Source organism: Echeneis naucrates, chromosome 24 (assembly GCF_900963305.1).
Source record: "Echeneis naucrates chromosome 24, fEcheNa1.1, whole genome shotgun sequence".
Taxonomy (NCBI): domain Eukaryota; kingdom Metazoa; phylum Chordata; class Actinopteri; order Carangiformes; family Echeneidae; genus Echeneis; species Echeneis naucrates.
The window spans coordinates 1,983,303-1,998,639 of record NC_042534.1 but is presented as its reverse complement, the minus strand read 5'-3'; the positions used below and the strand labels follow the sequence as shown (position 1 = coordinate 1,998,639).

Here is a 15,337-nt window from a genome sequence, read left to right as displayed (position 1 = left end):
TTATATCTCCCCCCAGCTAAATTAAATGAACTGCGTGAACTTTTCTGGCTGCAAATAATTTTGACTTGTGGCTACAGAGCAGCGCTGCTATAATTAGGGATTAAATGGCTCCAGCACACCTCAGCAGCGGCTGTTCAGGTGTTGGAGATTTCACTTAAGACTCCTCACAGCTTAGCTGAAAAAATAAAAAAAATGATAAAAATGCGGCTTTCTGATCCAAAGTTTTGTGACTTCAGTTCGAGCCACAGACAGAAGTTAACACATCACGTGGAGGGAAGTTTGATTTTCTTTTGTTGTGTGTAGCAAGTCAAACGGGACGCAGTTAGCTTAGCTGTATTAAATGGTCCAATCCAGGATTTTAACACTATGCTGTTGTCCGGTTAGATTTGTTGGACAGAGCTGAAGGTAGAAGATCCAAAAACACTCCTGAAACAAAGAGGAACTCACCTGTCATCACACGGCCCGTCCAGGCTTCAGTCCTCTGCCGGGCGGGAAGCTGGAATAACCTGCACTGTGACGGAGCAAACATCCAAAAAGAAAACGCCCTCGTCGCGGCACTTTCTGCAGGCTCAGTGTGACAGCTGCTCTGTCCTGGATTTGTAATGACTGTCCGGTGAACTTGTTGTCCGGGGCAATCGCCTTCGGTGGAGACTTCATAAGCTGACACTCATCCTGCTGTGTGAGGAGGAATCAAGCCAGGAAGACGAGCGCAGCGCTGATTCCGTTCTTTCATCATTAAATGATGGAAGCAGAATCAACGAAGCCGGAGAGACAGAGAAGAAGAAGAAGAAACAGAGGGGAGACCTGGCCTCCTGTCTTATAACATTACATAACTTTATTTTTTCTCTTTTATTCGTTTCATACAGACAAGAACTGCAGCTGAAAATCTACAATAGTATACAAGAGGCATTCTGCCATCGTCTCTGGCAGCAGCAGTCCTTTGGCCCGGCCCACAAGCTACAGTTTGTCTCTGCTCTGTACATATTTAACCTCATCCCTTTGACTTTGGACTGCACGAACACATCCAACCTAGAAATCATAAACATCTCCAACCTTTTAGCCAACAGTATATATTTTGTAAACTCCTCGGCCCACAATGAAACAGACCTCCTATATATATGGATTTTCTTTTTTAAATATTCAAACACATTTTATTTTTCAGGTCCTGCGACAGCTGTCTTTTTTTCACACCATGCAACACACACGAACCGCATCGAACGCGTCCAGGCCTCTGCTGCCTGTGTGTCCATGCATTCGTGTTTATGTAAGTGTACGGTCGCAGATGGTGAGTTTGCTGTCATCAACCACACATAGTCAGCTTTTTTTACGTTTGTTTGTTCATGTTTTTTTTTTTTTTTCATAGATATGTGTGGTTAAATGCCTTATGCGTACCATCGTGCGTTATCATTTTTATGTCCACGTGTGTGAGTTTTCTTTTATAGTCTCTCAAATGTTCACTTTGACTTCATCTGCTGGGAAAACACACACACACACACACACACACACACACACACACGCACACGCTTTTTCCAGCCTGTCTTACTTCCCAGCTTGCCGTCCGTCATTGTTCCTTTACAGCCGTTCGATGTCCCTGTATTTCTTCCTCAGGATGGAAACCTGGTCCCTGAACAGCACGGGGTCCAGCCTCATCTGGGAGTGCACCAGGGGCATGAAACCCAGCCAGTGGCTGAAGGCGTTCATGCAGGTCTGACGCTGGGCGAAGTGGTCCGGGTCGGCCCACCGAGAAGCCTTGGAGCCCTTTAGGTTTGAAAAAAAAAAAAAAAAGAGATGAAACAGAGAGGGAGAAACAATCAGTGCATCACTGTGGCAGGTAATAATGGAATAATAATGTTGATGCTGCATTATTAAATTGAGCGTGCCATAAAGTCACCAACAACATCAATCCATCAGCTCAAAGTAATCTGAGAGTAAAAAGGTCAACTTTTATTTATGTTGCAACAGAAGAGGAATAAAAATTCTAAATTAGGAACTCAATCATATTTAGGGATGTTAAAGGTCCAGTCACGTCATGTAAATATAAAGCACTTGGTCCATTTTTTTGGATTAGCTGGGACGCCAGGATGAGAGGGGTCCAATCTCCAGTCCTCAGGAACACGTGGGAGACGTCCGTCTTTATTCAGTCTGAGATCTGGACTCTTTGTTGGAGCTGTGTCTTCTCGTCGCTGATGTCTGGACTAACAGCAACAACACGCGGCGTTAAGACTCACAGGCCGCCACGTTTCTTTGCTTCAGCCGCTAACGAGGCCGGGAAGTTTCTAACTATCCTCCTCTGTGTCGTGGACAGCCTGTCAGGACATGAAACGCTGCTCAGAACAAAACACGTTCCTCTCTATTTGTCTCCACACACTGACAGAGCTGCTGGTCCTGACCAGCTGGTCCACTCAGCGGGAATCCTCCCGCGTAGATGTTGACACTCCGGCAAACAACAGCACAGACACACAAAGTCTCTCACAGTGAAACGGGCCGAAATGTTTCCTATTGCACCTGTTTTTAGGAAACAGGGTCCTTTTTATGAGCGGCAACTGATTTGTTGCACATTTAGTTTTAAGTGCTGCACCTGGCACAAACACAATGAGGCGGCTTTGCAAAATGAGACCAATGCAGCCGATCGATGAGGCGCTCCATGTTGTACTTTAAACAGCATAACATCGGGGGATCCATCTGCATCTTTATGAGCTCAACAACAACAACGAAAAAAAACACTTTCATTACTTTTTTCATTACAGTGTAAAAAAAACCCGAACAAACAACACAAAAAACCCCACAACCTTTGGTTCTACGGTTTGAGTAAGTCACTGCGATGAAGAGACGTTTTTCCAAAGCGTTTGAAGTCTCTTCAAAAAGCTGCCGAACGGCAACCATCTCCTGGTGGGGGGGGCTCAGTGCCCAGGTGGCTGCTGGGAGATGAATTGGAGGTGAAGCGAGGGAGGGGATGATGGAAGGCAGCTGATTTACTGCAGCACGGAGGGGACATGGAGATGGAGCAGATTCATCCTGTGTGCTGCAGGAGGGGCGATGCGGGGGTGGGGGGGGGGGGCAGTTAGTGCAAGTAAAGTCCAAGTTTAGAACAAAAAATATAAAGTGACTCAAAAGAAAAAACAAAAAACCCAAAAACCTCAAGTGTTGTTTATTCATCAAAACTTGATTTCCCTGGTCAAAGTTCCCTCCTCGTTTAGAAAGCCGCTCTGATGTCACTCGAGGCAAACCAACAAATCAAGGATGTGTGGGTGGGGGGTGGGGATGGGGTGGGGGGGGTGGAGAGAGAGAGAGAGGTAAAGAGGGAGGGAATCTTGGTCGGCCATGCTGCCTTCACAATTAAGACATTAATCACTGAGTCCATTCTGCAGAGTCATCGTCCTGCCTGTGGTCAGACCATCAATCAGAGTCTGACACAGGGCTGGACACGCACGCACACGCACACGCACGCACACGCACACACACACACACACACACACACACACACACACACAGGGATCTCCCAGAGAGAAGGTCAGGACTGTGTTTAGCCTCGAGCGTCTCCACCATCGCTGGTCCAACAGTGAAGCTCATCTTCTGTTAAATATATATATATATAAAACGGAGCGCCAGGAAACTCATTTATTATCTGTACAACCTTTAAACCGTCGTCTCCTAAAAGTGGAACAAAAAAACGGAGCAACGATTTGATCATTTGTTTTGTATCTCATAGCTCAAGCAGCAGGAAGGCGGCGACACGCGGCGACACAGCTGGTGGCGCCGAGAAACGTGCCAACAAGAGGCAGAAGAAGAAGAAGAAGAAGAAGAAGAAGAAGAAAGAGAAGAAGACGAAGGAGGAGAAGAAGACGACTGCTCACTGAAGGATGCAAACATCCAAACTGCTCAGAAAATATCAGCGCTGCAGATTTTTTACGGGGAATGAATAAATTCAGCAGGTTTCGCTTGGCTTGGAATGAAATAGAGCATTTTGTTAAGAGATATTAAACTCCCCTGGAGAGTTTACAGAGATTATCGGGAGGCTTCGAAGGCTCTCGTTGCATAATTGCCACTTAAATTGCAGATTCACTAAATTAAGCACAAATTACAATCGAAGAGCGAAAAGTACATAACGCATAGATGACAAATGACATCATGCGGCGCTGAAGGAATTCACGATTACAGCGGACTTAGTTTTCCTTTTCAGCTTCTCCACCTCCTTTAGGATTGATCTTCCTTAATGGGACTAAAATTGAGAATTGGTAGAACTTGTGATGACTGTCCCTTCGATGTGGCCCCTTTTCCCAAAGGCTCCCATCGGGCAGATCCTGATGAGCACAATGAGCACAATATGGCGGCAGGAAACGCCACCATAGCCGACCGACGGAACCAACGGCCTGAAGTGTTGCTGCTAGGCAACAGGAGCGGAGGAGGAAACCGCCTCATTTCAGCTTGGCTTTCACGGGCCGCGCCCTCCGAAGGAAGTCGTCTCCAAGAGCTGTAACTTTTCCAAAGATTTAAGAAATACAGGAAACGCTGAGGACTGACATAAATTCACAGAGCTCATTTGCGTGACAACCCCACCTGGCTCATCATGGTTTCCTTGTACTGCTTCTTCTGCGTGACTTTGATTGGCGGTTGCTTGGTAACGGCCGACACCAGGAAGTTCATCAGGATGTCCTCGCAGTTGGCCATGCGGTCCACCGTGGTCAGCAGGCTGGGCGGGACGTGGTGGGTGAACAGATAGTGGTAATATCTGACCCCACACACAGAAGGAAAAGAGACAGATGAGAATATTCAGGGTCTTTCCTTTCTTCCTGCTCTGCACTCTCAGCAGCATGGGAGCACTAGATCACTGTCAGCTGTGTTACCTCCCTGCCACGGTGCAACGTCCCACACACACACAGACACACACTTTCCACCTTTCCTTTTCTCCCTGACTCATTATTCTGCCTTGCAGTGGCATTTAAGATTCTAAATAACAAAAGGACTGAAGAGTCGCATGGAGCGTCCTAACAATAGAACAATGAGAGAGCTGTTTATCTGCATGACAAGATGCTTCAAATCCCTTCAGAGAGAAACACTCGTCTCTGTTCAATTTACCACTCCGCTTAATGCTCTGGGCTTTTTTTCCCGTTTTTACTTTTATTGTCTAATTTCCTCTTCTATTATCTAAAAAAAAAAAAAAAAATGATGAGTGTTAATGTGGTTTGTGGTGTTTTTCCTTGAAGTTGGGACGGATCAACAGGCCTTTAAACACTCATAAGATCGAGCGTATGAGTCGGATTTGAAGGGGGCTGCTGTGCTCATCCTGCTAATGGCACAAGAGGCAGATCCTTCATGTCGTCCAGAAAGATCCAACAGAAAGGGGGCAGGATTTTTAAATGGATGACTCCTAACTGTAATATATTAAAGTGACAGGCTGGTGTGAAGTTCTTGTCTATAGTTACTTTATTCCCTGAAGGAGATTCATATTAGCAGGAGCAGGAGGTTCAGTCACAGGCTGCTGTGGACGAGACCAGTTTGAGGCGAAGAAGAAGAGTTTATATTCAAAATAAAACATAGTCGACCTTCTGCGCTGCTCAAAGAGCTCAGCCTTCGTCAGACAACTAGAACTCTCTCTCTGAGAATCATTTATTGCTCTGAATGCTTTGTTGAGACTATTTTTATGCATCTCTAGATATAGGTAATAAATCCACTTCTTATGGATCGGGTTATTTTGTAATCTCGCGCCTTCACAGTCTTAATAAGTCTCATGGTGGATTATTTGAATGAAAAATGTGTGAAATTGAAAAGCAGTTCTGTGTAATCGGTGAAGCCGTGGCGGTGCGTCGCTGATCAGCGGGAGGCCTCCTCCGTACCTGTGGTAAAACGCCGCCCCCGTCAGGACCATGGAGTAGTCATTAGTCCACTTGGAGGTGTAACCCCAGCGGGACCTGGAACCGTCCCAGTAGTGGCTCCGTGCCGGATAACCTACGATGCGCTCCGGGAAACTTTGCCATACAATAAAGGCAAAATCCACCTGGGAGGAGGAGGAGGACATACAGATCAGGAGAGGAGAAGGTGTTGTTAGGGAGGAAGAGATTTCAGAAATGAGCGACACCCAGTCACCATGTAAACAGATAAAAACAGAACTCCTATCGATTGGCATTTAGCCGGAAAGGGCAAACTCGAAACAACGATGAGTATTTTCCTTCTGCCTTCGAGTGTCGACAAAACCGGTTTCCTATAAAAACTATAAAAAGAAAGAGACCGGCTTCTAATTTCTCCCCACTCCCGCCGTCTTCTCTGTGTGAAACAGGAAGATCTATCAGGAGTGCAGCTGAAACATTCGAATGAGTCAACTTTAAAAGCTTTCGAAGAAAATGGAAGATTACAGGTCAGGTCAGATTTATTTTGTCTTTAAATTCAGCCTTAAATCCGTTTTTCTTTTACAGAAATCTAATTTTGCATAAACTCCAATGCAAAGTGGATAGTTTGTGACATTTAAAGGTCTTTTTTTTTTTTTTTTTTTTTTTTTTTTTTACATTTTCTCTTCCAGCCATAATTAGAGACACTTTTCTCACAAAGTGTTGAAATAATCTACAGCTCACATCAGGAAGTTGAATATGATTTTCTAATCTGATCATCTCTAAAGGGCAGCCAGTACAAACAAAGGAAACGGTCCATGAGGTCAACAGAAGAAAGAACAGTCCGCCTTAAAAACTGCCGGCTGCCTGACTTAAAGTCCGGCGTCACTCAACTCGAAGTAAATCCCAGTTTCAAACTCGTATCTGTTCAGCTTTCCACTGAACACTTGTACAAAGTTGCACTTGTCAGATAATCAGATTCTCAAGTGCAAACACAGATGAACTGACCCGGCGCTGATCCCACAGCTGATTATTCTGTAGCTCATTAATGTGCCGGCTCTCCGGCTCCGCGGGCCTCATGAAGAGGAAATTTCACATGGAGTTGTCTGGAGAGAGCGGTGACCTTGAAGAAGTTGGAGCTACCTGAGAAAGAGCCTCTCTGGCATTCAAAAACACCGCTGAGACGTACGCGCAGACGCACCGGAGAGCGAGCGGGGTTAGCACACACTGAAACACTCTGCAACACATTCACAGACGCACACACTTCCGCCATCTCGGCAGCTGAGGGACAAAATTAATTACCAGAATAGTAGAGGCAGAGAGAGAGGAGTGGGGGAGGGGAGCCCCCCAAAGTGGATGTTCTTTAGCGATACCTTGCGGCTTCTGTCATGAATCGCATGAGCAATTACCGTAAAGCACCAGCGCTAAGCTGAGAGAAAGGTTGGAGCTGCCATTCTCAGCGTTTCCCCCGATGAACGGGTGTGTTAACAGTGTGTGTGTGTGTTTTCTGTATGTGAGATGTGTCCGATGTCTCCACAGCTGTGCTGAAAGGATTCATATGTAATTTATAATGGATAATTATATACATTGAATATAATTATAATTTTGCCGTCAGAGATTAAAAGGCTCTTTAAAATGTGAAATGAATTTGTGTGTGTGTCTGTCATAGGCTACTTTCCATGCTGAAGATGAGTTCAGCGGGCTTGGCCTGACCCGAGGGGTCAGAGGTTAAGGTGAAGGGGCGGGGCCATTGATTTCTCAGGAAATTAATGTAAATGTACTTTTTGTCTTGAAAGGCCGACGACAACGTGTCTGATTGTGGGTTTGAAATGAGCACTGTGAGGACCCGGGCAGCTGTAAATATTGAGGCAGAAGGTCGGGTTCAGACAATCATCTGTAATTAGGGTTGAGTTAATGCATTATCTCAACAAGTGTCCTTACAAACGTAGAAGAATGAGTGCGTGTGTGTCGGGGATGAAAGCGTTGGAGGTCGTCCCGGCCGACCTCGGCGGGTAATTGGTTGACACGGGAGGGCCGTGAGCTGATGTAGTTCACCTGGGCTGCCTGGACTGAAGGAAGAAAAAAAAAAAAAAAAAAGGTCCGTGTGTTTACTCGCTGTCTCCCGTCCAATCAGTCTGCTGCGTCTTCTACCTCCACAGATAAACCCTCCACATCCCATCGATCTTCACCGCAGATCGGCTGAGCCAGTTTACATTTCATCTGCTGCTAAAGTTGAAATTGTCCCATAACACACAACAATCTCAGATCAGCTGAAATAACAACTCTCCGAGACAATCTGAATAAAAACTGAACATTAGAAGGCACAAATATTGTTTATTACTACTGTTGAGTTGCACTACTTGCCAATGAACAGCCAACTAAGAACAAATATGTCAGCTGGATCTGCGTATATTTTTATCTGAGGAGCTTTCAGTATTATATACAAGTAGTTTCTCTTGCACGTGAGTAAAATCTGTTGTATGTGAGACTACTTTTACCTGAACGCTTGAATTTCCCAGGACTCTCTCCGGTCTGTGTAATACATACTAATAGATCCTGCAAGGCCAAAATTGATCTGAGGAGCAGAGGGTCAATCTAGCAATAGATCTGTTACAAATCTCTCCTGACATTTGGGTTTAACATGTCCAATGTCATGAGATGGCCAGGAGTTACATCTCAGCACGCCGTTTTCATATTATGCTCCTCCTCTCTGAAGTGATGCCACCGCCGCCAACTTCCATCCGATTTGAAGGTGATAAAAGTGAGGAAAGGTGCTTTAAGCTGAGTTTGCATCCACCAGCTTTGGAGTGCTGCGGCCTTGATGATGTTTTACCGACGGCCGGCTGGGGTGTGAGGTCTCCGGTGGGACTGCTGATCTCGACGGGCGGCTCTTAAAAACAGTGACATTAAGGTGGTGTCAACTTTCCCAACAATTAATTTCACTGATCGCTTACGTCTTCTTACGATTGTTAACTAAACTCTAATAATGTGCACATTCTGTGGCGGCGTAATTAGATTTAACTCAGAAGCGTATGAACGTCACAAAATCCTTTTTTTGGAGTTGAGTTTTGAAAAGATGTTCAGAAATCATTTAAAGCTGCGTTGATATCTAACAATATTTCCCTTTGGTGTACAATCCTTACACAAAACTGCTGCACTTAACATTTCACCAGTCCAAAATCTTACTCACTTTTAAAAGCCCATAAAGAACATTTGCTAAACATGGCCAGAAACAGATTTTGAGGTATGAAATCGCTTAATTCTGCCTTCAGTGGATGCTCTAACGCAGACCGAGGATCAGCCCAACGTCCCTGAACCGTCACGGTCCGGTCCTAAACATCTAATACCAATAAAGCCTCAGACTCAAAGACTTCAGAAATCATCCAATGACAGTCCGGTTAGTTTCCATCTATCTGTTCATCGTCCTGTGAAATACTTTGTATAACTCGATGCTTGTAATGTTGCTCCAAGGAGAGAAAATGTTATTTTTTTTTATTAAAAAGAACCTAATTGTCACATTATACGTCGTGGCTTTGAGGCAGGTATGTAAGAGGGACCATTTAGGTAATGTAATTATCTTTTCTGTGAAGTTATGATTACGGCTGCTGTCTGCGTGCTGATTAAAGGCATGATTGCTTTAAGAAGAGCCTAAACTCACTGAATAGGTAGTCATTCTCTGTAAATGAGAAAAAGGATCCCATCGCCGCTGAAACGCCGTATCCGCGTCCACCATATTGAAAATGTCTTCCAAAGGGCAGAACGCAGCAGCACGCATGGCCGCCCAATGAGAGACAAAAGCTTTGTCAGGTTTTTTCCGGCCGTATTCCCGCCTCTAATCTCTCTTCATGGGATAACCATACGTTTAATGAGGCGAGACAATGTAATTCTGAAAACTGGCACAGCCATTCTTCCACCGAGGTATCACTATATGAAAAGTCCCAATAAAATCGGAACGGCCGCTCTCGCACACTTTTACTCACTTGACATGTTTTGCCTCCTTTCAACAAATACCCTCCTCGTGTTTAAAAGGCTGATTGGACCTCTTTATGATTCTCTGTGTGACATCTCCTCTCAAATAAAATGAGATTAAAAAACAAATCGCACGGCCCTAAAAAAGTTTAGTCGCCCCGTATTCCTGCTGTAAAGTGCGATTGTGATCCCATTAGAGGAGAAAAGGTGAACACACACTCGCTCTGATCAATAAAACGATAGTCCCATTTTTTAAATCGGGGATGTACAATACAATAACTATAATAACTTTATTCATATAACGCTGAATCAGAGCAACAATGACAGAAAAGAAGAGATAAGAGAAGAGATATATACATTAGAATCACAGATAGATGCTGAGAGTGCATTCACTCGGTAAACCTTCACGTCTCCATTTTTCTTTTTAAACAAAGCTAAGTGGTTCTGATTAAGAGAACAGATATAATTTCCTGCCTCAACAAGGCCTTAGACAAACTTAATTTTGTTCTAAAACAAGTCTGAGGTTATCAAACCGCTTCACATCGCGCCTCTCTTAAGTAACAAGTGAGATTTTAATCAGGTGCGCTGAAGTTTTGACAGAGTAATGACACGGAGACGCTCTCGTAAAACTCCTCACTGCATGGAAGCACTTAGTTTTTCATTAGACCCTTTTCAATAAGCTCGCCTCTTCTGCTTTCCTTTCTCTCTTTTTTGATTTTCTCTACTCCCCTTTTTTCCCCTCACTCCTCTCATTTCTTCTTCTCGTTAAATTAAGAGAATGTGATCTTAACACGAGCCGCCCAGCCCACCACAAACTGCACGGTAATTTAATTAAGATTGCTCTCTACACAGTAAATCACAGAGCCTCCACAATAATGATGTCTGTAATCAGAACCCTTTGTTTCACTCCGATGTCTAACTCTGGTGCCACACCGCACTTTCTCTCCATCCTACTTAGTTTAATTTCATCTGATGCATTTGCAATAGTGCCTTTAAGGCAAAAAGCACATTTTCCACCTATAGCTCGGTGGCTATTGCTCTGTTTGGTTGATCGAGGCAATTTATATGTAATGAATGGTATTCATGACTCTGCGTGGACTGACTGCCTCATTTCAGCCAGGATCGATAAAAACACGCAGACTGGAGCTGGTTATAAAAACATTTCCAGAGGTGAACAAAAGAGCCCGGTGAGTTGTTTCTAAATGCGTTTATTTTCTGCTTTTTGGTCTAAATTTGAATTTATCAAAAAGGAAAAGGAAAATATAAAATATTCACAAATGGTAGCTCATTGATTTTTTTTTCTCTTAGTTATAATTAGTGTTACATGATGTCTTGAAAATGTAAAAGTGAAAACTAACATTAAAAAAAAACAAACAAATAAGAGTTTCCTTTCTGGCTTCTAGCCTGAGAAAAACCTGGGCAGATTTTATCCTGGGACGTGCAGCGACATGCACTTTAGTTTAATTATCTGGCTATTAAAAACTCACGGTTTCTGAACGTAACTGAGTAAATCAGCCACCATTATCCGGAGCGAACATCTTTGCAGTTTAAAAGATTTAAAGGATTTTGCAATAATTGACACAGAAGAGTTATAGTTGTTTTTTTCTGTCGGTGTGACTTCAGGCAGGCAGCCAGCGGTGATCTGGCATCTGCACTTTACTAAAGTCATGCAGATCCCAATCCAGATGCTTGATAACGCTGTTTTGGCAGTTTGGCGTCTCAGAAATGAGACTCACCTCGTTCTGTTGATAAAGTATCAACGTGTCTTCGGCGTCCAGCCAACTGTGTGATAAGTCGTATCGGCAACTCACCTCATTGGTCGACAGAACCGAGTCTTCATCCAGACTGAGGACGGCGTCGGTGACGATGACGTCGTGGGGGAAAAAACGACTGCTCATCGTCTGCACAGGAAGGGACAGAGAGAGACAACTGATCATCCAAAGGAGTCAGGCGACTGAAGCCAACATGAAGGTTCAGATTCTCAGTTTAAGGCCTGAAGAGGGCTGCTGATGAAACTGGCTTCTGATTGTTAAGTGTGTGTGAATTATTTAACAACAACAAAAAACAAACGAACAAATAAAAAGATCTTGGCTGTGTGAAAATGAAGTTCAGCTAAAGTTTCAAAGCACAAAAACGTGGACTGAAAGTGAAACGAGGAAAACAAGCTGCAGTTACGATGAGAAGCTTTTTTTTTTGGACCAGTTGGCTCGGTCGGACATAAAAAACACAGCTCTGCCGTTTTATCTCCTCGTCTCCGTGTGCAGTTTTTGGCCCATCACCTCCTGAAGGTGGGTTGTTATTGTGAAATACCAGATAAGGTTTTCTGGTACTTTCTGCTGACCGTCCCAGTTTCCGGCAGACGCAGCTTCATTAGCAGTTTAAAGCCGATCGGGGTCTCGATTACGGACAACGGCGACGACAATGCTGTTTTATTGTTCTAATTGTGGCCTGGATAATTTGATGCAAGTCAAATAGAGCTGAGGCGAAAGGAGACAACAAAAAAGTGAAAACTACGATTCAGTAAAACGATTTATTGGTAATTAAACATGAAAATCATAACGGTGGTGGGACAAAGATGATCTTTCACAGCTGAACTCATCACAACCTTCCGTAAATAACAGAAGCAATATGATTTCTTTAACCGAGCTCAGATCTGGATTCTTGATTTAGATAGAAAACTTTGCTGTAGCAACCAATGAGAAAATCTGTCAATGAAATCTTGCCATTGATAATATATTGTTGAGAACTGGTTATTATACCCCCCCCCACACACACACACACACACATGTAAAAATGATATGTTTCATGCACCATCTATTTAATTAAATGAAGCTCTGTGTTAACTACCGTCAGGGAAGTGACATTTAGTCTGGATTCACTATCTGAAATGAAGGAGATTGAATTCACGCCCCCCCAGGGGTAAAATTAAGAGGCTTATTTTCCAAAGTAACACCACAAATATCTGCAAGGTTAATGTTTGCTTCCATCACGGCTTAATGAGCCGACGGATGCCGGGCGCAAATTCATCAAGAAATTAAGCGTAACATCAAACGAAATATAACGCAGGCCGCCTAAATTCCTCCAATTATTGGAGAGCGGGGCATTAAAAAATTCCTTCTATCACTTCTTAAAGTGAGAACTCTCGGCAGGAAATGTATTTTCTTCGGATGGGTGCCCCGTAATCAGCAGGATGGTAATTAGTTTTGTCAGGACGGTGTTCGTAATGGTGTAACGGTTTCTCAGCTTTATTTGGAAATCCACCATCAAAATGTAATTGCCTGTAGTGAATTAGCCACACGCCTGATAACAAGCTGCATTCATCCCGGGCTAATACTCCCGATGTAATTGATTCAGAATATCAAAGATTTGCACGAGTAAGAAGTGACGAGCATGCTGACATTTCCCAGAATCCTCCGGGCCATATGAGCAGTCACTTACTTATTTCTTTTTTCACTCATTCAAATTTGAATAAAATCTGTTTGCATGCCTCCAACATATCAGAGCAGCTGCTGTTTATCAGGTAAAAGATGAACTTTCTGTGGACTCGTTTCGGAAAGTTCAGTGGACAGCGAAGGTTCCCAGAAGATCACCAGACTCCGCGTGTTTTATTGTGACGAGCCATCCCACTTAAAAACTGTTTTGTCCTGCAGATGATCGAACTGCAGGCGACTCGATACAGATTTAAACCTTTTTATTTTGTTGTCTGAGGCAGTTCAATGGTTTAACCTCATCTGCGTATGTTTGCTATGACTCCACTTCGACAGGAAGCCGGCGTGCTTTCTAAATTACACTTTAAGGTCAAAAATCATCAGCTGAATCGCAGATTTTTATCTAATTATCTACATATTAATGACTCGACTGTTTCTAATAAGCTATCCGATCGACCCAGAATCAACAGTGTTGGTTTTGAATTTAATTCAACGTATTCTCTAACTTCTTTGGCAGAATCCAGTGGACAGTGTGTTAGAGTTCACACTGATTTGAATCAAGACTTCGATATTTATCAGAATATTATTTAAATAGATTCGAGAAGAACCTCCAACTATAACTCAGCGCTTTGAGGACACTTAGGGTGTCTCCAAAAGAAATCGTCTGATGGATTATCCGCCCGGAGATAAGTGATGTCACCACTGGGGAAGGGTCTTATGGGATAAATATCTTTCCTTCACATCTTGTAATGTTGATTTCATGCATGTAGTTTAATTATTTCCTGATGAAACTCATTTCACACAATTTTTTTTTTTTTAGAATTTATTCTTCTTTAAGTTTTCTTTTAGCATTAAATGTTTTTCTATATTTCCAAACAGATGACACAAACATCAGTTCATCAGTTCTGGCCTCATTCTGAGAGGATAAAACCTAAAAAGGAGCCTTTTCAGTTTATAAAAATGAAATGATAACCTCAGGGATATGAGGATGTTCTGTTCAATCAAATTTCAACACGAAGCTGCTCTTGACCTTTAAACTCTCCGCTCTTATGCTCCATTGCTGTAATTTAAATGCACAGTTAAAGAGTCGTGATCGATGTTGAAGATTAATTTATCAATATAAAATTAAGGGTTTGGGGGTGAAGACACACAACATTAAAAGGTGATTGATGAGTCCCAGGTCTGGCTGAGAGTCCGTGGATCGGTCCATTGATAATATAGATTTTTGGGTCATAAATGCTTCGCCAGCAGGACCGCACCATAAAGACGCTGATCCATGTGATCCTGCAGTCCGCTGCACCTCCTTCTCCCTTTAAAGGTCTCCACAGAATATTTTCCAAGATTTATTATGTATGTTTCTGATTCGTTGTCTTATTTAATAGATTTTAGAGATGGTTGGAGGCTTTTTAAAAAGGTCTGGGTGATTATGAGCAGACAGTATGAGATTTCAATAACTGTTTAGGTTTCAGGATAAAAGACAAGAAGTTTCATTCATTTGAAATATTGGAATGACTATAAAGGTGAAATGCTGTGATGCCCCTTGGTTTAGCTATATCCATGAAATAAATCAGCATTAACATTAATTAAGATGAATTCACTTTCAAAAGCTGCAGCTGCGACTTGAAAATCAAAACAGAAGAACGCATGAAATATTTTCTGCTGTTGGATGTTGACTGAATTCTGCTCACGATTTCTCACGAACACGGCGAAATGAAAATTTTTAACGAAACTTTCTTACTGCAAGAAAGTACAAAGAAGTTATTAGGAATTGTGTGCGGTGGCCCCCGAGGACTCAACACACGCCGCCGCTGAAGAAAACACGTGCAAAAAGACGGAATACAAACTGATTCAGGAAACATCTTCATCCATTTGACAAGGTGCGCTGTGAATTTAAAGTGCTTCCAGAGGACTCTTCGGATGGCCTTGTGCTTCAGTGATTTATGACTTTTGACGTTAAAATCACTGAACTGCAGGCTCAGTGTGTGAATTATTCTGATGGAGGATGAGGTTGAACCTCCCCAATAACTTATTTTGTGTCCATGTTTTGAGTATTCGCAGCACACGTTGTCAAATCAGGAAATCATTTAAATGTACTAAAACCCGTACGAATCTGTAATT

At 43.1% G+C, this 15,337-nt stretch overlaps 1 protein-coding gene across 1 annotated transcript in view; it reads right to left on the bottom strand.

Moving 5' to 3' along the window:
* Nucleotides 1–1,572: 1,572 nt before the first annotated feature.
* Nucleotides 1,573–15,337, bottom strand: part of LOC115038200 (exostosin-1) — a 127,331-nt gene continuing 113,566 nt past the window's right edge. The window contains exons 9-12 of the mRNA XM_029497073.1: nt 11,603–11,692; nt 5,835–5,995; nt 4,558–4,729; nt 1,573–1,758 (exon numbers count right to left, since the gene is read on the bottom strand). Coding sequence (XP_029352933.1) covers nt 1,573–1,758; nt 4,558–4,729; nt 5,835–5,995; nt 11,603–11,692 — 609 coding nt within the window. The remainder of the gene's footprint in view (nt 1,759–4,557; nt 4,730–5,834; nt 5,996–11,602; nt 11,693–15,337) is intronic.